The sequence below is a fragment of the Paroedura picta genome, chromosome 4 (assembly GCF_049243985.1).
Source record: "Paroedura picta isolate Pp20150507F chromosome 4, Ppicta_v3.0, whole genome shotgun sequence".
Lineage (NCBI taxonomy): Eukaryota > Metazoa > Chordata > Lepidosauria > Squamata > Gekkonidae > Paroedura > Paroedura picta.
Window position 1 is genome coordinate 123,970,096 of NC_135372.1, and position 22,554 is coordinate 123,992,649.

The window sequence follows — 22,554 nt, forward strand, 5'->3', positions numbered from 1 at the left end:
GAGAAGGCAATCATGCTAAGAAAAGTTGAGGGCAGCAGGAAAGCAGGAGGACTCCATATGAGATGGATTGACTCAGTCCAGGAAGCCACGGTCCTGTGGTTGGGCCTGCCTCCTGTGGAAGTCATGTTGTTGTTGTTGTGCCCAGAATTCAAAAGGTCCTATTTATCAAGGAGGCTTGCCAAGTTTGAACTCTGGTCTCTATACTTTACATTCTTAGCAAGTGTATTTATAGTTTAGATCAGGGGTAGTCAAACTACGGCCCTCCAGATGTCCATGGACTACAATTCCCAAGAGTCCCTGCCAGCAAATGCTGGCAGCGGCTCATGGGAATTGTAGTCCATGGACATCTGGAGGGCCTCAGTTTGACTACCCCTGCTTTAAATTTTTACCTAAAGTATAAATAAATAAACTTACTGAGATGGCCTCCGTAAATCACCCATCCACTCTGGTGATAATTTCATGACTTAGGTTCGTGCTTTTGTGGGTCTCCCATACCCTGGATGTCATTTTCCCTGTCTCAACCTTCTTTGACTGCCAGTTGCCCCATGCCATCCGAGGGCTGTTTTCAGGCCTTAAATTTTGAAAAAGACAGGTTGAGTGCAATAACATTATAACAATCTATTGCCACAATTTGCAGGTTTCTCTGGTTTCCAAATTTTCAGTTTTTTAAAGTCTCTAGACCTTTTCGTCATAAAAACACTGTAAGAAAGATACTCACTCTTGTCTCCACCATGAAAGGGGCTAGAAACTTATCTTTAAAAAAACAACTGGGAATTCAGAGAATTGGTGCAATAGATAATTATAAAGATACGACACCACAAAGATCTAGCACTTCCCATTTTTTTAAGAGCCTCCATCCCAAGTTCTCCACTGGTGGTGGGTGATGGCTGCTGGGGGGAACAGCACAGAGTCAAGGAAGCTGCAGGAACATGTCCTGTGTGGATGCTCCACAGCAACTATGAAGGCAGCAACAAGAACTACATGGGAGAATTGTTATCACATGACAGCAGCATCAGTTCTACTGTTCCCACTACATTTGTAGAAATGCAACATCACTACAAGTCAAGAGTTGAAAGTTCATGATTTTCTGCCCTTTACCATCCATCGGAAGTATCCCATGATATACAGGACTGTCTGATGATATGAAAACCACAATAGTAATACTCCCATGATTCAACTACCGGAACTTCAGTTCAACAATAGAAGCTGTTACCTTGTGGTAGGGGGTTGGTTGGCACTCCCTTACTGAAGGTTTTCTAACTCTGTGATTCTCTAGGGCAATCGTTATTGTGAAATATAGCACACGTTTCCAAACAAAACCCAAATCACTATTGATTACATTGTGTGTGTGTAAAGCACCATCGTCACAGCTGGCTTATGGTGACCCCAGTCAGGGGCTTTCAAGACACGTGAGAAGAAGAGGCAGCTCTGGGAGCGGAAGTCATACAAATCCAATTAGAAGGAAGGAAGGATGGAAGGAAGGGAGGGAGGGAGGGAGGGAGGAAGGAAGGAAGGAAGGAAGGAAGGAAGGAAGGAAGGAAGGAAGGAAGGAAGGAAGGAAGGGATTGGCCATTGCCTCTCCCTGCAGTTATTCCTTGGTGGTCTCCCTCCCAAAGTAGTGTCCCAGCTTAGCTTCTGAGATCTGACAAGATTGGGCTGTACCATGTTGCCTTCCCTCCCATAGATTACATTATCATATATTCATTAGTTATAGCATCAATCTCCAGTGCACATAATGGAGTGCATGGCACCGAGTACCTCAAGTAAAATAAAGATGACCCTATTTTGAGGAACTTGTAGTTCAAATTATTTCCATCCAGCTGATAAAATGAATCTTCCTCTGTGCTACAGAGGATATTATCTGCGCATACAGCAAAAATGTATTATGCTTATTCTGAGTATATAGTTGAATTTGGTGGTTGATTAAAATCCATTCTGAACAAACTTATTCCACCCCCAAAATTACAGGAATAACCAAGTCATGTCCACACAATGCTACTGAAATTGTAAAAATGGGCTGGGCCCTTGAGAACAGCTTATACCACTTCAGCTACATAAACAAGAAATACCCCTCATAGGGCCAGATCTCTGCAGAAATTCAGCTTTGCCTCCTGTTCACCTAATCCAGGATGAAATAAATTCACGTCCATTGAAATTCGTTTGAGAATTATTACATTTGGCTTCATTGCAGAGAATTGGGAGGGATGCATCTCCATCGGATCCCTAAATTCGCTACTATTTAAAACTTCTCTCTTGAAATGCTACCTTTCCCACTCATACGAGTGCACAAAAAACTTCCAAACAATCTCCTTTGCTACATTTGATTATCATGCATACCCAGGCTGGCTTCACAAATTCCCCCAAACTTTGCTCCCATGGCATCCTAAATGGGCTGACTCGTTTTTTAGGAAGGCATCTCTCTGAATGAAGCCCACATCAATAGCGCCTGCCTCTTCAACACAATGGGTGGAAGAAAGTTACGCTGAAATCATGAAAAATGGACACCCTAATCCCGATTTTTGGACCAGGATGTAAGCGTTTCCAGATCTGGGCCTAAGCGATCTTGCTGTAGTAGTACAGTTCTGCTCAGAGTTCCTACGCGTCTTGTACACAGTTCCTTATCAGCCACCAGAAGAGAAAGGAGAAGGATTAACTTGCGTACTCACCATAAGGAGCCTCCATCTTAGGGCTTAGCTGTGGAGAGACATTGACCATATCTCATCGGTATAAATCTAGAGAAAAACTGGGAAAGTGTGAAATGACAAGAAAAGAAGCTGGGCGGAGAAGGCAGGGAGTCAGGGTGAGGAGCCTTGCCTTGCCTGTTATCTTATTGATTCACTTAATCAGACCTAATGTGGGTGGAGATGTTAAATAGTAACCAAGCTTGTATGGAAACCAACCGGCAAGGTGCCGTCTGCCACGGTAGCTATAGCAACTGCTCCCAAGCTTGAAATTCAAACAGGACTTTTACGGATGACTTTCTGAAGGGGGCTTCCACGGACACCTGGTTTCAGGCCCACGGTGGCCCCCGAGCCAGGGGGTCGCCTTCCCTCCTGTTCCCCCCTGAAGCAGGAGCTAAGAGGAATTTGCCCAGAGCCCGGCCCATGGAGGCCTCCCAAAGGAGAGGTGTGAACTAGGTCAGTTTCACAGCTGCTGAGACAGGGGACATTTTATTGCTCTCACCAAACAAACACAGAGAACAAAGGCTTTGTGTCTGGGAGCGCATACAGGAGGCCCCCTGCACTCTGCTCAGTTGATGTGGTGTGCATGTAGACCTACGTGTAGAGATGATTATTTGTGTTTAAAAAAAAACAACAACCTGAGACAGTTGTATGCGACTTAGTACCGGCGACAGTGTAAATACATCTACAAGGGGGTGTGTTTGTGAATGGGCATTTCTGATCACTAGTGCCAGTGTGTGTCCATGTTTGTAGACAGATCAAACTACAGCCATGTTGCAGGGATCTCTGGGGCATCTTCTTACCCAGATTGCTGGTGGAGGGAATGGAGCAGTAACTCTCTATGGCTCCATTTCGCCATACAGGCACTGAACCGTGTGCTGTGTGTGCATTTATTTACCTTTCTGCCCTGCCTTTCTGTCTGATCAGGGCTATGACAATTAAAACAGCATGGTAAACACTCGTCATGAAACCAGTTTGTAACCAGAGCTAAAAATACACCCATGAACTGGATGGCCCAAGCTAGCCTGATCTTGTCAGATCTTGGAAGCTGTAATTCCTGAGGGCCAGACTGAAGAGGCTGGGATGGGTTGGGTGGGTGATGGAGATTTGCCTGGTCGTAGTAGTTTTTGATTTTTAGGATATTTTTACATTGCCACGATACTCCAACGCTGTGTATGGGGAGATAAAATGAGAGGTGTTGTTTTGTCTTTGGTGAAGTTTCCATGAAGTGGCCTATGATATGTTTGGATTTCAAAACCATGACTATATACATAATTATGACAATTTTTAAAGTCCTGCCAGAATAGCCAATAGTCATGAATGTTGTCACCTGTTCATTCAATGATATTGGAGTGTTTTATTTCTGTATTCTGTCTATACCATATTGCTGTTTTCTTCTATCATTTATTGTGAGGAATTTTATTCTAGTTTAGAATGGCTTCTGCTAGTATAGCTTGACCAGAGTTTCAGGGGCAGCTGGGTAATGTAAATGCTGTTATTTTATTTATGTATTTATTTAGATTTCTATACTGCCCATTTCTTTGCAGCTCTGGGCAGTTTTAACTTTGTGACCAGAGGGAGGCTAGCAGTTATATTCCATGGGTCTCCACAGGGCCTCTCTGGTTTTCTTCTTGACCTTGAGTAATAGAAATGCCTCCCTTTTGCTACCTTGTTAGGCTGTGGGAATGTACCTGGGTTTTGGTGCCAAGGGGTGCTGAGGACAGGGGATCAGGAACACCTTTAATCTGGGTATATATAGGGCGTATAGCCCTGTTTCAGCAAAAGAGTTTTAATGTGTCTGTTCATTAACCATTTAATAAAGAGATTGCTACTACCAAGAATCAGCATATTGGTGGAGCTCAACTGGAACATTACACCAATCTCAGCATTCATCCATCCATCCATCCATCCATCCATCCATCCATCCATCCATCCATTAATCCATCCATCCATCCATCCATCCATCCATCCATCCATCCATCCATCCATCCATCCATCCATCCATCCATCCATCCATCCATTCATTCATTCATTCATTCATTCATTTTTTTATTTATATCCCGCCTCTCTTGACAAAGTCATCTCGAGGTGGCTTACAGTAGCGATCCCCAACCCATGGACCACGGACCACATGTGGTCCTTTGACTAATTGGAGTTGGGCCCCGAAGGACGCCTTCTCCTCCCCCGGCCCTTTACTTCACCCCCCCCCCCCCGGCCCTTTACAACACACTTCAGGTGTTGCAGAGAAACAAGCTCAGGGTTCCCATTGATTTGTCATTGTCATGAGTTAAAATTTCCATGAAAATAAAATGTTCCTTATGTTCATTGTTGTGGCGTGTCTGTATCTTATTTTGAAGGGATGTTTAAACATTACCATAGCGATCAGAGAGCATCAGGGCAGTGGTTGAGAGTAGAGGAGTAAACTACCCCCCCCACCGGGCCTCAGTAAAAGGCATTGAGTGGTCCCCGGTGAGTGTTCCCCAGCATTGAGTGGTCCCCAGTGATAAAAAGGTTGGGGACCACTGGCTTACAGCCTAAAATATAAAACAAAATCACCCATAAAACCCCTACAATTTCAAATTCAAATACCCACAACAATTAACAATATTACCCCCCAATGGTGGAATAAAAGCAACCCTTCTCACCATTCCAGTCAACTCCAGTCATATTTCTTTTCACTTGAGGTTCCTGTCCTAGAATATAAAGCGACTGGTGCTTCTGTGCCATCTGGTAGTATGTGACTGAGGAAAGCCCCAACTTCAAGTAATGAGGCATCACATGTAACAGACAGAGGTATCTGTTCATCACAGTGATTGAGGGCAGAAGTAAACAACTTCTTTAGGGCAAAACCGCCTCCTTATTTGTGTTTGTGAGTCAACTTCCATTGAGCACTTTTATCTAACATGCAATGCGATGAAGGGGTTCTGCTAAAGTATTAGTTTTTTAAGAAAATGTGATAAAAATTTAGAAGTTTCAGAAATACCTGAAGATTTTTATTCATTTATTTATTAGATTTGTATACCACTGCTCCCAGCAAGCTGGCTCACGTTGGTTCATAATAAAACATAAAATAACATAATCCAGTTCCTAAAAACATCATCATAATATAATTGCCAATAATCCCCATAAATACAACAAAACATGGCGGGTAACAATATAAATATCTTCCTTGCATTTTTCTCTAGGGGGCATTTTGTATTACCTTTCCCTGATCCTGTGTAGGTTGAGTATCGGCTGAATCAATCTGGTATCCTAGGAATGTGATATTGGGATTTCTCTTTCTTCACTGTGATGCATGAAAAGTCAAACTTCAGCAGAACCTTTTGGAGTCAATTCACAAGTTGCTCCCTAGAGGAGGCCATAGCGAACACATCATCAAAGCAAGGCACAACCCCAGGAATGCCTGCTAATAGTGTCCATGAAGTGGGGATCATATGGGCATGAAATTGGGGTCACTGTGAGTAGGCAGGTAGTTGTAAGTTCCTGCACTGTGCAGGGGGTTGGACTAGAGATTACCTTGGAAATCCCTTCCAACTCTATGATTCTATGAAGTACTAAAAGAGTCCTGGTGCTACTGAGATTCCAAATGGAAAGCATTTCATGCAAAAAGCCCCTCTGTGGTGGGTATCTGAAACCTTCTCATCCACAATCAGTTACAGATAGACTTGTGCAAATAAATAAATAGCCAGGTAACAAAGGGGAAAACAACAGAAGTATCTTTGGACTTTCAAGATATTTATTGTGATTGTGATTGTGTGAAAAAAACACCCATTAGTGAAAAAAATATGGTCTGCAGTTTAGAACAGAGGACTGGGTATTCATACAGTATTTTTCCCCTTGATTTCCCCAAGTCTGTTCATGCAAGAGTGCAGAAGGGCAAATTGCCCCCTTCCCTCATTCCACTGTAGCTCCCCAACCCACATAGCTAGTAATCCACACGGTTCTCTGGACATTGGGAATCTATTTGCCATCAAAAGAGATTTCAAGAGAACAGTGGAGCACCACAAAGATCCATTTTCCTTTTGCTGGCAGTAGCTAAGACTCAAATCACAAGGCTTATTTACTGTGCAGTTCTGAACAAGATTGATACTATTCTAAATCCATTGAAGTCAATGGATTTAGGAGAGTATAATTGCTTGAGACTGCACTGGTAGATTGCTATTAGCCCACCTAGAATCATAGAATCATAGAGCTGGAAGGGGCAATGTGGCCATCTAGTCCAACCCCCTGCTCAACGCAGGATCAGCCCTAAGCATCCTAAAGCATCACCTACTCATAAGTAGGAAACCATTTAAAAATGAAAGAAGTAACATGGTCAATTAAACCATTCTGTGAATGTTTTTATGTAATTTGTTGCTAAAAAGCCAAAGGGAATGGAGATCAAGGCTACAGTGCAAGAAAAGAGGTACAGGAGTTATCCCCACCCCCATATCTTCAATCAGAAATGTTCTTCCAGTCTCCTTTATACAAGTCTTAAAGCAGCCAGGGGAGGGGAGTTCATTTTCAGTGAAATGGCACAGGGGACAGTACCATGCCCTGATCCAAGTTACCCTCTTCAGCTGATTTTTAGGACCAAAATAAACATCTGGAGTCCCAGCTACAGAACTCCAGTATCATGAGTGGTCTCTGTCAAGGAGTTTTGAAGGAACAACTGAGAATCTGCTTTGCACAAATGCTGATTTCTGTTAGTAGGCTGGAATAGACAATAGTTTGCCCAAGAATTCACAGCTACTTTGATGTGTGAACTGTAACAAACTCTGGGATAAAGCCTGAATATAAGTTTTTCACTCTGTCATTGAATAAAACTGTCAAAAAACAACTGGCTTTGCTTAGCAATCAATGGAAATCAAACACACGTTGACTTGAAGAACAATGAAAATAATCAAACATAGCCAATATGGTAGCAATGTGAACAGTCCCAGATTACTCAGACAAATATGAATAATAAAATATATTCAGTTGATGGGAACCACACATTGTACATTGGCTTTTAAAATGGTATGGAAAAATGCATGAAGAACATTGAGTAAGAGAACCAAATGGGTTTTGGGGTAGAAACTATCCTTTTTTTGCCTTAAAAAAAGTGTGATTGTTCTTATACCTGAGGAATACCTAGAGATACAATTTTTGCATAGAATTTAATTTAAAACTTCTAAACAGACTATGTCTATAATATAAGAGTATACAAATAACACAGAAACCTGAAGAGTGGCCTGCAATGCAACGAGATTTAGTATTTCTTCCTTGAACAAAACCCATGGGGAAAGCAGGCTGTTCTGTACATAGTTTATAGTCATGGGAGAAGAAGGCATGGAGTTTTACCATTGTCAGGGAAATGTAACAAGCTGAAAAGAAGCAGCTGAGGATTTTGCAAGAATAAATAATCCATTTGTTTTACAATACATGGTACACTGTTCCATGCTTCTCCCTTTTCCGGCTGCAAGTCTGACATCCAGATTCTCCAGCTATTGCAGAGCTTGGAAAACATCCAGCAGGTTCAGAACCAGCTTACTTTGTTAGATCTGAGTCCAGAATAACACATGTTATTGCTGCAGGTACTTCCGTAACTTGGTGGGCAGGCTGAGCAGGGTCTTCCCACTTTGTAAGGCGATTCTCCTACCCAGTTTCCCCTGGAAATAAAGGAAGGTGAGGCATGAAGCAGGTTTCTTTAGCATTTAAAACCTGGATGTTCACAACAGCTTTTTATATTTATACCTCACCTTTCTATGTGGCTCTAAGCAGTCCACAAATCCAAATTTTAAACATACAAAATACATTACAACCCCAAATAACTCCCACAAAAATGTCTGCAGCTTATACCCCATCAAATAAAATGAGTTGGCAACACCTCCCAGAAATTTTTAACATGCCTCCCCCCCTCCTCTGCGAGCCTGTTGCATAGAGTGGAAGTTTTGACAGGAAAAGGCGCACGCTCTTGATGATGTCAGGCAGGCTCCCTTACGTGGGGCAGCCTTGGAACCCCCATTAAGTGGGTGGAGATCTATGGGGAGAGACTATCCTTTAGATATTTTGGCCCTAGGTGATAAAGGGCTTTAAAGGTCACACCTGACAACTGGCACCTTGACCCGAACTTGGAAAGAAACTATCAATAATGTAGCTGTTTTAAAATAAAGGCGATATATTCTCATTCAAGCTACCACATTGTAGACAGGTGGATATTTCTAGGTTGACTTCAAGAGCAGCCCCATTTTAGGCAGGTGTTCTCCCAGACTTTGGACAGCTGAACTGAGAATCCCTTTATTCAGAAGTTCAATGCAAAAGAAACTTTGATAACAACTTCCTCACTTTCTTCAGTGTTATGTTCAATCCGTAAATAAAAGTTAACTTCTTGTTTGTTTAACTCTTTGGGCTGTTTGTCTCAGAGAAAGAATCCTCCCCACACACAACACACACACAGGCTAAAGCAGTGTTTCCCAAACTTTTTTGGGTTGCCACCCCCTTGGCTCATAAGCCACATCCCGTGTACCCCAACACACAAACTTACGAACACACCCCTCTTTCCTGGTGGTAGGTCTACTTTCACTAAGTCTTCTCCAGTTCTAATGCTCCCACTAAGCTTAAAAACTCCCCAACCCAAACCATACTTAAGCTAAACATGTAAAATAATATCAAAAATATTTATACGTCTTCCCCAGGCCTAAGGTTCCCACTAGACCTAAAAACTCCCCAAGTTGACCCATGCCTAAGCTAACCCTAACCCTAACATTTAGATATTGTTGGAAGAAATATATATCTGGCAGAGTTAATGTAATAAAAATTAGCAGAGTTATTGTATAAATGATGAGACCAGACAAGGCAGGTATACTGTATATAAAAAGACAATTTTACCAGCTAAATAGGACAGGGGAAACTGGAAGACAAAACAAGAAACATATAGCTTCCTAAACTCCACACAGGAGCTTTACTGTTACATGGTGAATATTCAAGATGGATCTGACTATCTCCCTAAAGCAGATATTTTCTCAAACAAAGGGAGGAAGGAGAATCCTTCTCTTCCTTGCTAATCTTGTGGACGTGAGAAACAGGGATGAGGCAATGGCTCCTGATAAACAAATCTGCATATCTAAACAAACCATATGACCCACTCTGCCTGTCCCCACTAGCAACAACTGTAAACAAACCGTTTAACTCTTTGACTGACAGTCTGTGGCTCCAGCCCACCTTCTGAAGGTGTCATTTCCTTTAGGAAGCTAAGCAGGGCCCTGGTCAGCACTGGGATGGGAAACCACCAAGGAAGACCAAGGGCACTATGACCCAGAGGGAGGCAATGGCAAGCCTCTTTGGAATGTCTCTGGCTAGGAAAACGCAGCTGTAGCTGGAAGAGTCATTCTGCCCCCTTACTACCCCCCCAATTCCTCTCTGCCCCCCTACTGCCCTCAAAATTCTCACCACCACCCGTACTGCCACCAGATTCCTCACCACCACCCCTACTGCCACCAGTTTCCTCACCGCCCCACTGGATTCATCCACCGCTCCCAGAGAGGGCATACCACCCACTTTGGGAACCTCTAGGCTAAGGTCTCCACTTCTTTATATTATATGAAATATGGCTGCCTGACCTATGTATAATCCTGAACCTGAGAGAGAAGTTGTGGAGGGTGGCAGGCATTCTGTGTGCCTGAGAAACAGGCTTTCCCCAGAAATTAACATTAGAGGCGCACCTCACTGTTACACACAAAATGATTGATATTACCTTTATTTTTTGTAATGATAAAGAGTTGTTTGTGCATGAGTCACTGACCGGGGGGGGGGGGGGTCTAACCTGATTGGAAAAAAAGAAGCCCAGAACAGTGACTCATTCCAAGAAGCAACAGAAGGAACCCAAAGGACGGGCAGGCAGATATTGTTAAGACAGAATCCATGTTAAGGGACCTTATAAGAGGTAGTTTGCTTTATCAGATCCAAGTGCAGCATTTCATTTGCTGTCCGGTGCTTGCCAGGCCACACCAGGTGCAGCAGACAGTAGGCAACTGGCCCATGGCAAATCCGCAATTGTCCAGTGGTCCTCTGGGACTCTGAGCAATGTTACATCCATTGCAGAACCTGATAACTTTTTCTCCTCACTTTGCCACTAATGCTGCTACCAGCACTGGTATATGCCCTCCCTTATGGTACTTACTTAATGGCATAGTTGCACACTAAGTAGACTGCTCTCCGCCAGGTGTTGCCCCATACATTCATGTTGGTGCAGGTGTGGACGGCACAGCCAATTCTGCTGGAAGAAGCCCACACCATCTGTTTGGGAGACAGGAAAGTATCAGTCATTATACGTGCATTTACAGCAACTGAGCAATGCTATCATATGTGCCCAAAGCTCTTATGTCCCTTTATAACCTGGCAGAGCTCCTGTACTCTTAATAACTTGCGCTGCAGGGAAAATTTTTATTAGGCTATACTTTTCCTATCACTCCTAAACTCCATTTAATGAATCTCTGCCTTCATGCAGCTGCTAAGAACAGACAGAAGAAAACCACGGCACATTTAGACCACCACTGACTCATTCTGTGTTGCAGAATCTAACGGATTACATTTCTGATACAATTTTCAGCCCCAAACCATACAAACTGACATGTCCTTGATTGCTTGATTAAGGGGTAAACCATTATACAGAAAATGTTTCATTAGAGACTTTCCCACTGTCAGGAAAATTCCTCAAAAACTGACCACCAGACTTATCTGTGAGGCTGAACGTATCTCTTAATTTTGATATTTTGCCTCCTATCTCTTTGCTTCTATTTTTCCAGACACAACACTTGACATGAGACACAGCTTAGCTGAACTTGGGGGGGGGGGGGGGAGGGAAATTGTGTGTATGAACAACTCAGACACCCATGCAAATATGGGACTGGGTATGTCTAGAATTAAAGTGGGCCAAATACAAATGGCTCCCTTCTGGAGCTGTGTGAGATGCTATTGATTATGGCTTAGGAAGCGTTTTACCACAGCCCAGGTAGGTCAGGGAAGTTTTCCACCTTGGGCTGGCTGCCTGCCTGCACAGGAGGAGTCTGTGAAGGCCTTGTATTCACCGAGACGCCAGACGTTTCAGCAAAGTCCTGTCACCACAGAGATGATTCATGAGGAGTGAGGTAGGAAAGGGCTTTTACCTTTCCTTGTGAATCTGAGGTGCTGCATTCATAAGGGTCAGGAAGGGAGGCCAACGTACATGCTTGCTGATTCAGCATCAGGGATTGGCAGGGGTGGGCATATGCTGAGCCCCACGGCTGGGCAGAGGGACAGCTCCAGCCAGAGTCCGCTAGACTGGTCTCTTATTGTCCAGGGCAAGATGTGTCCGCAGGCCACAAAGAAAGCCCAGAATCATGTCCAGCTGTACCTACCCCTCCTAACTGGACCAGAAGTTCCTGCACCCTTGTAGTGATTCTCCCTTCAGAAATGGGAGATTCTGTCCAGTCAGAAACAGCTGTAATTAATTGGCAACTCCTTGAATTATTCTTGCTCCTTTAACTGGAGATGCTAGGGACTGAACCTGCAACCTTCTGTCCTATCACTGAGCCACAGCCCCTCCTGTGCCTTAAATATTAGTGTGACCTACCGATAGTCTGCATTTAGTGCTAATGCATCTTTGTGCAATGGTAAGATACAGCTGCTGATTTCTGCAAGATAAATATTCTTTCAAGGACACAAGAGCAGGCCAGATATTTTCCCCCTATTCTCCTGCTGGCAATCTGGACTGGAACTTCTCATAAACAAGGACATCAATGGCTGTATTTGAATACAGTCCTGTGTAGAGCAGCCAGCAGTGGGCAGTATCTCTGGCCATGGTGTTGTGAAACATTGCCTAAATATTCTCAGTGAAAGCTACTTGCAGAAGTCTCCAATCCTGCATTCCTTTAGCCTGATCTTTGTGAGTCAAAGCTTAGCTTAGGCCTGTAAAATGTCCTCCAGCAAAGATGATCTTGCTTTCTCTTTTTCCTTCCATCCTACTACATCAGCTGGAATCTTCTCTTTTGATGGATAGGCCAGTGGAAAAAAGCAGGTGGTGCTTCTAGGAATAGAGCAGAGTTTTGAAGTCCAGTCTGCTAGCATGGAAATTTGACAGGGTAGGTCATTAGCTACAGAGGTGTCAAAGCTTCTCTTTCTCTCTGTGCATGCATCCAAAGGGCATGAGGAAAGACAACTTCCTCTGTACATCAATATTTGCTTTGCCATCGTCCTTGTTCTTGAATTTCTGCTTGCTGAGCATAGAAGAAGATTGAGCTATGGGCCAGCATGTCCCTTGTTCAGATTTCATCCTGCCTGTGAATCTGGTTTGCCCATTGGAGTGATGGGGATAGGAGATGGTCTCCTTGAGAGCTGCTATGGTGATTATTGAACAGTTGCATCTAGAGCAGTGGTCCCCAACCTTTTTATCACCAGGGGACCGGTCAACGCTTGATACTTTTACTGAAGCCTGGGGGGGGGTAGTCTTTTGCCAAAGGATGTTGCCACCTCCGTCTGAGCCCCTGCTCTGCTTGCTTTCCCACTGGCGCCCCTGACTTCCCACCGCCTGCTGGGCAGCGTTGCTAGCAGCAGCTGTGCAGTGCCATGCCGAGGGGGAGCCCCAGCCATGCTGGCTGCCGGAGAGCATCAAATGTGAGCCAGCAGCAGAGTGGCAAGGCAGCCCCCGAGGCAGCAGCCAGGGAGGACGAGGAGGAGGAGCTGCAGCCCAGTACCAACTGATCTACGGACCGGTCCCGGTCCCCGGACCGGGGGTTGGGGACCACTGATCTAGAGTACTTCAGAAAAGTGTTCAGTGCTAAATATTTCCATTATCTAAGTGAAATTCATTTTTTTCTTCCCTATTTATACCAAAAGACATTGAGTAAGGAGAGAGAATAGTCCTGATCTAGCCTATCACCCATATTTGACTGCATATGCAATAAGTGGCCGTTCATGAAGACAGAGTCTCATTTACATCCAGTAATAAATCCAGTTTTTCAAGAAGCCTGGATCAGCACTGTAATGGCAGGTATATGCACATGACTTTGTGTTTATATCTTTCAGTCTGAATTAGGGTGATTATCTTCCACTGAGGTCACTTAGCTAGCTCAAACTGTATACTTATTTTGTGCATGTACAGGAAAACATTTTAAACAATATGTTAATTTTAAAATGCATACTGTTAAACAGATCTTCTACCTGAAATGCTGAAGAGTTACTATTGGAGATACGCATGAACTCACACCCTGACATTTTGTGGATAGTTATGCCTCCTGTGGCAGACATTTTGTAGTTGTACCCCCCCCCCACCTGTATCACAAGTGTTCCTGCAGGCACAAAAGGCTGGAGATTTTCATGTGCTCTGGACCTGTTGTGCCATTTGCACGGTTGCATTGTTATACTGTTATATTATTATTATACTGTTTATTATACTGTTAATCTGTTACAACCACTGTTATTATTGCATGATTATTAATGAAGACTGTTCTATGTATTGTTTATAAGTTTAATGTAAACCGCCCTGAGCTTCCGGGGAGGGCGGTATAGAAATATAATAAACAAACAAACAAACAAACAAACAATAAATGAGTGTGTGAAAATTCCGCAAGACTGTTCGTGTGAGTTTTTCGCACTGACCCATTATGCACGGGGGTTTTAGCGCACATTCGGGGTGGAATGGCGACGACTAAAACCACTGATAACGCACGGAGCCGGCTGCAACCGGCCGCAGCTTCGGTGCATGCCGCCGAAAACGCCGCGTCAGTGAAACGCGGAAGAAAGCGCAGCTTCCGGGTGACCGGGGCGCAACCAGAAGCAGCGCCCGGATCGCCGCGTGCATAATCGGTTACTCTGGGTTTTGCCGCTGCCGCGCCCCGCCCTGTGCATAACTGGTGTGCGTCGCGTCTTCCCCCTCCGCGTTTTCCATGTGACCCGAAATCACCGTTTCGGCGGCCGTGCATAATGGGCCATTGGGGGGATATCAGCTGGGTGGGGAAACCCAGGCAAACACATAATTGCAATACTCGCAAATGCCACATGGAGCTGTAACACCAGGAAGCAATGCTCACCTGACTGTGTGTATAAAGTGAGCCTGAGAAGTAGTGAAAGGTTCTTGTTTTGTCTTTTGGTTTCCAATGGCTAACTAAAGCCACTAGCACGTCTAGCGAAAGATACTTGCCTGGGTATAATGGCTGCAGACCGAACCACTGCATTTGGAAGGGCAGCTGGGCTTGCATTCATGGGGGTAAGGAAAAGAGTAATGCTGCTTCTCATAATACCATGATTTCACGAGGTCCACAATTGAACGGTACCTAGAGAAGGAAGCACACATAATGCACAGGGTATTATTGTTGTTGTTGTTATTTATTAAACTTATTGGCCATTTTCCCTCCCCCTTCCTAGCAGCAGGCTTGAAGTTGTTTACAACAATAAAAACATACGCAAATAAATATTAAAATATTTATAAATAGCAGTTAATTAACTAAACTCTACTGAATCCTCTGACTCTGACCTAAAGGCTCTGGCATCAATTCTATGGCCAGGAGGAGGGGAAGGTGAAAGTAGAAGCGTTTCCTCTTTTGCCGCAGCCGCCATTTGCCAGGCCTGTGCACACAGGGAGAGCCAAGCCTTCTAGGCCCAGCTCCTCCCCGTGCTACAATGGCAGAGAGGGGACCGAGAATGCCCCACTTGGCTCTGCGGCATTTATAGAACCTTTCCACTGCACTTGCATTCTCTTGGGGGATGCATCTTGGCGCAGAGCGAGGCTGTCACCAAAATGTGTCCCCCACATGGATGCACAAAATGGTGCACCAGCTTGCACTGCTGAAATGCATCCCCTGTGAGAAGAATAAATGGTGGAGCATGATGCTGTGCTGCAATGCTCCAGCATGGCAGCAGCTGTGCATAATAGGTCTATGATTCCCTTCCATCAAGTTTTCTACCAACATAGAAAAGTTTCCTTCAATAAAGAACAACTTTCCCCCCCTCGGTGGAAGACTAAAAGAATCCTAGGATCAAATTTAGTGGGACGGTTATAGGGCCAAACCAAATGTGGTGGGAGGTATATAGTATTTGTTTTCTAAACCACATACATTTCTCCGCCCCCAATCCCATCCATAGAGCAAGTCCCAAGGGGGGAAGGGGCTTTCTTTAGGGTTTTTTTTTTTGCATGGTTTCAAATTGAACTTGGTGAAAACCAATTCCTCCTCTGAATCCTTGTGTTATAGCTATGCTAGTTACCACCTAGGTAGTGCTCATGACATCACCAACACACTTCCAGCATCCCAATTCTGGAACAGTTTAAGCATTTTTTAAATACGATGAATGAACACATGCTTTGTTTTTGTTTTTTTAATTAAAGCAGCCTCAAGAGACCAAAGCACACAGTCAGTTAACTCACTGAACCATAGTTGTGCTTGCTGCAATGTATGCTGGTATCACCAGTTGCAAGACTGGGTTCACGTTAAAGGTGAATGAGCCACTGTCTCCACTAAAAATGATATGGACAGCCCACCTGAGCCTGCATTAAGATAAAATCACCGCTTGCCTGCAGGCATAGTTGTGGTTGGCAGAACCCCAGAGTTCCAGCTCCTCCTCTGTGTATTTGTCAGTATTGTTGCGGCCATTGTTTACTGTCTGGCATTTGACAGTATTTGTAATTGTAACTGGCATCAGGGTAATGACTGCTTCTAATAATACCTGTAATAATTAATCATATTTTATGCTCCTCCTTGCCATAAATCTTTCGCCATTGTACCCTTGAGGAGGAAAAGGTATCAGACTACCATCCATGGTGGAATGTCGCAAGTGTATTGGGAATCTCAAGAAACATAATTTGGAGGAGGGTATTGAACCACAATTCTGAAAACTTGTCCAGAGCTGGGAAAACATGGGTCATCTGAGTGTTGCATTTAGTGAAGGAGTTCCTGCAATTTCTGTGGGGAAAACCTTCTTTGATGTGATATGAGCAGCTGGAGTATTGGCAGATGATGCAAACCAGTTGCTTACCTGCCAGAGTGAATGGCCAAGTTCTGACCAACGTATCTCATCAGATGTGGAGGCCCGTGATCCCATACACACTGTTTTGCCCAGGCCTCTGCAGATCTGGCTAGCTTCTCATCCCATACCTAACCAAAAAAGAGAAGAACAAGAACAAAAAATACAACCTCCCAAATATGGTGAGCTACTACTCAAAGAAAAATTGAACAACCAGTCAGTTGAGTTGACCACAGTGCTGACTAATGGGCAGGCAAACAGCTGGAAATGTAAATATTTTATTGATTTATTGATTTATTGATTTATTGATTTATTGATTTATTGATTTATTGATTTATTGATTTATTGATTTATTGATTTATTGATTTATTGATTTATTGATTTATTGATTTATTGATTTATTGATTTAGATTTTGCGCTGTACATTTTCTTTTACAAGCAAAAAACTTCAGAAATAACATGCAGTATACCTGAACTCTACCACTTGAGGCTGGAGTTTGAGAAGTTCATTTTATTGCTACCCCATCAGGAAAATCTTGTACCACATGGAAAGCTAGCACAGCAGAGAGAAATACTATGGTCTAATACTGACCTGACAGACTATCTTTCCATGAGAAGATGATCTTTTTACCTGTGAAAGCATTGCAACCTGCTTATCCCCATCTGCAGTCTGAAGGGGCATGGTGCTGTTTACACACACTTCATTTGGTTCCCAAGTATTAGTTGAGTTGCCACTTGGCCAGCTTAAATCACTTGATGGGGAAATGAGGGAAGGAAAGAGAGGGCATTGCGTGATTATGTTCCAATCTATTCTGTTCTTCTTCCAGTGAACTCAGAACAGAAATATTGGTTTTTCCCTCCTTTTATCTTCTTGCAAATGAGTCATGTTGCATGCAAAGAAGGATGAGCAAAACACCAGGACCTTCAGAAGACATCAATAGGGGCAGTAAACCCGGAAAAGTTAGCCAAATGCCATGTTCATAATATTGGAAGGCTGAGTTTTGGTTTACAAATCCCAAGCAATGCACTGATGGTGCCAGAAACAGTTCCTGAAGAATGCCTTAGTTATAGGAATGTTTGGCTTTCTTTGAGCCTATGTTGTTTTCTCATCTGTTGCAACTTCCGTGCTTTTGTTGCTGTTATTATTTAGGCAATCCCAGCCAATCAGGAATTACATCATAGAATCATAGAAGAATCATAGGGGCTTTCCGCACCGGGATCCTTGTAGCAAATTGTTTGCTGAACGAAAAATCGCCATTTAAAATAGTGGAATTCGTCGTTATGCATACCTGACTTTGTAGTGGAATCCAGTTGCGTTTCCATCGTTTCCCACAAGCTTCCGGTCTCAGCAAAAATCGCTAGAAAGGAAGCGCTATTGCCGAGCTCGTCCTGCCCCTGGCCGTCAAGCAGCCAATGGGCAGCCGTTAGCATGCTCCCAAACAGCCCCTTTCCCTTTAAGAAAGGTTTAAAAAAAAAAAAACACCCACTGCAACGAATATGTGTTGATTCGATGCAACGGAGAGACCCATCCAGCTGGCAGGTGTGTTTGAGCTGTCGTTTCATCGTTGCCACGCTCCCCCCGAGTGAAAAAAAAAATCCCCCCCCCCTCACGGGCCCGATTTTCGGCCGAAAACAGTGTAAAAAATAAAAGGAAAATACATCAGCAAACGGGCTTCTCTGTTGTTTGTGCTTAGTGAATAAACAGCTCTGGGGAGGGACTGAAGCCGGGGAAGCCTCTAAACAGAGGCTCGCTGGTGGGTTGAACTCCACTCGCTCAGAGAAAAAAAAAATGGCGATCGCTTCGCCGGAAGATCAGAGGAGAGAGCCAGGGGGAGGGACTTTGTAGAAACCACAACAATGGTAACGCACAGAACTTTCCCGCTAGTGTTGCAGATTGGTTGCAGGAGTGTAGCGCTTTCCGGAGGGTGAATCCACTTTTGGGGATTTCCCTGAAAGCGCTACAAGGAAGCGCTTTTTGCGGATCGGTTTCAGGTGTGTGGCAGATTGTCAACGACGTTGTGCATAATGGCAAATCAGTAACGTTTTCAATTGGCAACCATTGTGCGATTTTGAAGGTGTGCGAAAAGCCCCATAGAGTTGGAAGGGGCCATACAGGCCATCTAGTCCAACCCCCTGCTCAACGCAGGATCAGCCCAAAGCATCCTAAAGCATCCAAGAAAAGTGTGTATCCAACCTTTGCTTGAAGACTGCCAGTGAATGGGATGGCATCACAGGGCTTCATTGCCTATCAGATGTGGCTTTGTGATAACATCACTGTCAGCAAATGAAAACACTTGAGAATGAAGAGAAATTCTTCCTGCATAAGCATCATGGGTGATTCTACCCAATCAGAAATCATGTAGTGATTCTCCTCACAATTCTCCTGCCTGGCCCGTGTGATCCTGTTATAACTGGCAGGATAGGCCACAGGGCAGTATATTAGTTCTCTGTTCCATCACACATGAATATGATTTTTCTATTGATGTTAAAACAGAACTTGCAAACTTATTGCACAAAGGCTGAAATATAGCTAGAACACACTTTTGCTTGTTTATTCATAAAAACCCCTAGAGCAAAAACAAAGCTTGGCAGAAGGGATGCCAACCTCCAGGTGGGACCTGGGGATCCTCCAGAATTGCAGCTAATATCTAGACTACAGAGATGAGTTCTTCTGAAGAAGATGGATGCTTTGGACTGCATGGCATGGTCAACCACTGAGGTCCCAGCCCTCCCCAGTCTCCATCCCCAAATCTCCAGGAGTTTCCCAATCTGAATCTAGCATCCTACCACTATCACCCCAAACCAGCAGCCAGCAATCCTACTTGGAGGAAACGCCCAGAATCAGGTGAATGTGTTTATTTGCATGTTACATAGTTCCAATAGTTACAAATATACAATTTCCTTTGTATTCTAGGTTTTTAAAAAGTCTGTGTGACAAAAACAATACCAACGATCTGCTCTGCTGCTTAGTGCCCAAGACTGACAAAATCCTGAGGTAGAACTACAGTGCTTAGAGCAGAGGTCCCCAACCTTTCTTTGAGCCTGTGGGCACCTTTGGAATTCTGACACAGGCGGTGAGTGCAGTCACAAAATAGCTGCCACAGGAGGTACAGCTAACCACAAAGTGTCATGGAACAAGGTTATATATTAGTACAAAAGCAATGGAGGACCGGGAGCTGTGAGAAGGGCAGGGAGCTGTTCGTGTTGGCAGCAGAGGATCAAACTCACAATAATCGGTTTAAATTATGCACCGAAAGATACTGGCCAGATAGCAGTGTGTGTGTAGGGGAGGGGTTAACAGTAAGAGTAGCTCAACAGTGGAACCAGCTGCCTAGGGAGATGGTGAGCTCCCCCTCACTGTCATTCTTCAAGCAGCATCTGGGCAGATACTTTTCATGGATGCTTTAGGCTGATCTTGCACTGAGCAGGGAGTTGGACTATGGTTTTCACATTCCCTTCCAACTTTATGGTTCTATGATTCTTTGGCATTTCAAGCAGTAGCTCTGTTTAACATCATGCTTTTTAATCTGCACAGTAAATCAAAGGCACTGCTAAGCAAAGGCCCCACTTAGCTCCTCCCATGATCTAAAAGCACATGGCAGGCACCAGGAAAGGTACTGGTGGGTACCACGGTGTCTATAGTTACCGCTTTGGGGAACCCCTGGCCTAGAGCTAAGTCCTTCTCAGGGGAGCAGGAGCTTGTTCATGACATCAGGGTACCTACTTGTTCAGCAGCTCTGCAGGGGAGACTTTCAGAACAAGGAATGACAAGGAAGAAGGGCCACCTTTAAAGGCAATTGGCTTGTGTGTGTGGCTGGTCCCCTCAAATGGCCACATATTGCTCATGTGTTTTTAAAGAGCTGCATGACAATAAGGGATCGGCAATGGGAAAAAAAAATTTCTACAGGAAAAGGCAACCTTGAGAAACAGTTCACCTCCAGTTTTCTGCCAGATGTCCAGCCCCCCTGGGCCAGGAGCCTTCCGAAAAGACCAAAAAAAACCCCTAGCACGCACAGAACATGCACATCTGTTCTGGAGAAGCCAGATGTGTGGAGCAAATAACTGGTATTGGCCTGCAATTTCTTTTCTTCTTTATCAAATATATATCCTATTCCCTGTCCCCTGAATGGGACCCGAGGCAGCTAACAACATATCAAACATATCAATGGCCCCTGTCAGTTGTGTTGCATGTTGGCAGATCACCCTCAGGGTCTGAAACAGTCTCACTAACATATTTGTACATATTTCTAACCAATAAAGTGGTCTGCAGGGTTGAAGCTTCAAGCAAATTTTTCACAGTCAGAGTAGCTCAGCAGTGGAATAGGCTGCCTAAGGAGGTGGTGAGCTCCCCCTCACTGGCAGTCTTCAAGCAAAGGTTGGATACACACTTTTCTTGGATGCTTTAGGATGTTCTCGGCTGATCCTGCGTTGAGCAGGGGGTTGGACTAGATGGCCTGTATGGCCCCTTCCAACTCTATGATTCTGTGATTTTGTGAAGCTTCATCAATGAGTTCTAGCATTTAAATACAATGTTTACTTCACTTGATATTTCCCCAGTAATCAGTGATCCTCCCCATCCCCGTTGACAAGAACAAAGGAAACTCACCATATACTCCATGTTGGCAGCTGGTGGAGACACCTGGGACCTCACTTGGTTGTGGTAGTCCAAAAGTGCACTCATATCCCTGGGAGAAATGTAGCGCTTTCCACGAGTCCTGTGTCCTCCAAGACTTGGAGGGAGGCCTGCATCAGTGCTGCTAGATTGGTAATGGAGCTCAGTCGTATTAGGAAGCCCAAAGGAGGCTGATTTCTGTAGAACCCAAAAGACCAAGCCAGGAAGATACAAATGCATGTGCAAGAGAGTCATGTTAGGACCGGCAGTCTTCTTGGTTTAAAAATGACAATAAATATGGCAAATCTCTTTTTCTGGCTTGTGTATCTGCAAAAGAAAACAATAGAAAGCCAGATAGTTATCTCTATACCGATTTATTTATATCTAGCTAGACATAGATATATTTACATTGCACAGAAAAAAATGCCATTTGAGATAGAGCAGGAGATTCAAAGTATGCCAAGGAGAACCTTATTACAAACAAAAGAATTTGGCTAAGCTGCATAAGCAAAATTCCTAAGGCCAGCTGTGAAATCTACAGAGGTATTTTCTTTAGTACTCCTGTTTGAGTCTCTCCCATCATTCCAGATGTTCATATGTACCTGCCAAAGGAATGCTCATTATTAACATGCCGCTGGTATCTTTGCTGCCTTCCCGCTGTTTCCCCAAATACTCATTCCATTGATCAAATCTTCTGGAGGAACTGAAATCCTACTGCAATAAGGAAGAAAAAGTTCCTAAAAAGGTTTTGTGAGAAAATAGGAAGGAGAAAGATCTTTTCTCCTCATAGAGGGAAGAAGAAATTACCAGGGTTGCTCCTTCATTAGCTGCAGTAGCAGAGGGTTCTAGCCTCAGAGAAAGATATCCTCTAAAGAAACTGAGAGGACATTTCCCAGGCTACATACCTTAAAAGCTGAGCCAAGAACAGCTGAGAAATGTTCACTGTAGCAGCAGCAGTAAATCCAGAGATTGACCTTTGCAAATAACCTGCTCGGGCACATCTGGCAGACCCATTTAACGTAGCCAAGTCTGACGGTCCTTTGATGGGAATCTGACGCACAATTTGCATCTTAACTCTTCTGTCGGGGAATGTCCTTAAGTTTGCCCAGTGCTCTTCTGGCCCTATAGCACATGGCTCTGTGTCTACTCAGTTTCTGATTGTTGCAAGCTATGAAGTAGGTGAGGCTGCAAAAACTATAAAGTTAATATGCCTTTGGAGTTTATCCTTTGGAGTTTATCCTTTGGAGTTTATCCTTTGGAGTATATCCTTCACCAGCTACAACATGGATGTTTATTTACTTTCAGATA

The 22,554-nt window shown here is 44.0% G+C and overlaps 2 protein-coding genes across 3 annotated transcripts in view; both read right to left on the reverse strand.

Annotated features, from left to right (window-relative positions):
- Positions 1-2,786, reverse strand: part of HNF4A (hepatocyte nuclear factor 4 alpha) — an 80,013-nt gene extending 77,227 nt beyond the window's left edge. The window contains exon 1 of the mRNA XM_077335501.1: positions 2,667-2,786. Coding sequence (XP_077191616.1) covers positions 2,667-2,715 — 49 coding nt within the window. The 5' untranslated portion in view covers positions 2,716-2,786. The remainder of the gene's footprint in view (positions 1-2,666) is intronic.
- A 2,901-nt stretch (positions 2,787-5,687) lies between these two features.
- R3HDML (R3H domain containing like) lies at positions 5,688-22,269 on the reverse strand. 2 transcript variants are annotated; one of them, XM_077335504.1, is made up of 6 exons: positions 22,152-22,269; positions 21,241-21,573; positions 16,647-16,765; positions 14,818-14,950; positions 10,822-10,937; positions 5,688-8,311 (listed from the first exon to the last, which is right to left on the reverse strand). In XM_077335504.1, the coding sequence occupies exons 2-6, from the start codon at positions 21,499-21,501 to the stop codon at positions 8,179-8,181; spliced, it is 762 nt and encodes a 253-aa protein (XP_077191619.1). In that variant the 5' UTR covers positions 21,502-21,573; positions 22,152-22,269; the 3' UTR covers positions 5,688-8,178. The 2 variants fall into 2 exon arrangements, with proteins under 2 accessions (XP_077191619.1, XP_077191617.1); XM_077335502.1 differs by lacking the exon at positions 22,152-22,269 and adding an exon at positions 22,054-22,119.
- Between the last annotated feature and the right edge of the window lie 285 nt (positions 22,270-22,554).

Excerpts from the sequence above, each read along its gene's own strand:
- R3HDML (XM_077335504.1), bottom strand. The coding sequence starts at position 21,501 with ATGACTCTCTTGCACATGCATTTGTATCTTCCTGGCTTGGTCTTTTGG. Across the intron at positions 10,938-14,817 it reads TCTGCAGCCATTATACCCAG|ATGGTGTGGGCTTCTTCCAG; the intron begins GCAAGTATCTTT and ends TCTCCCAAACAG. Across the intron at positions 8,312-10,821 it reads GTGTGCAACTATGCCATTAA|GGGAAACTGGGTAGGAGAAT; the intron begins GTAAGTACCATA and ends CTTTATTTCCAG.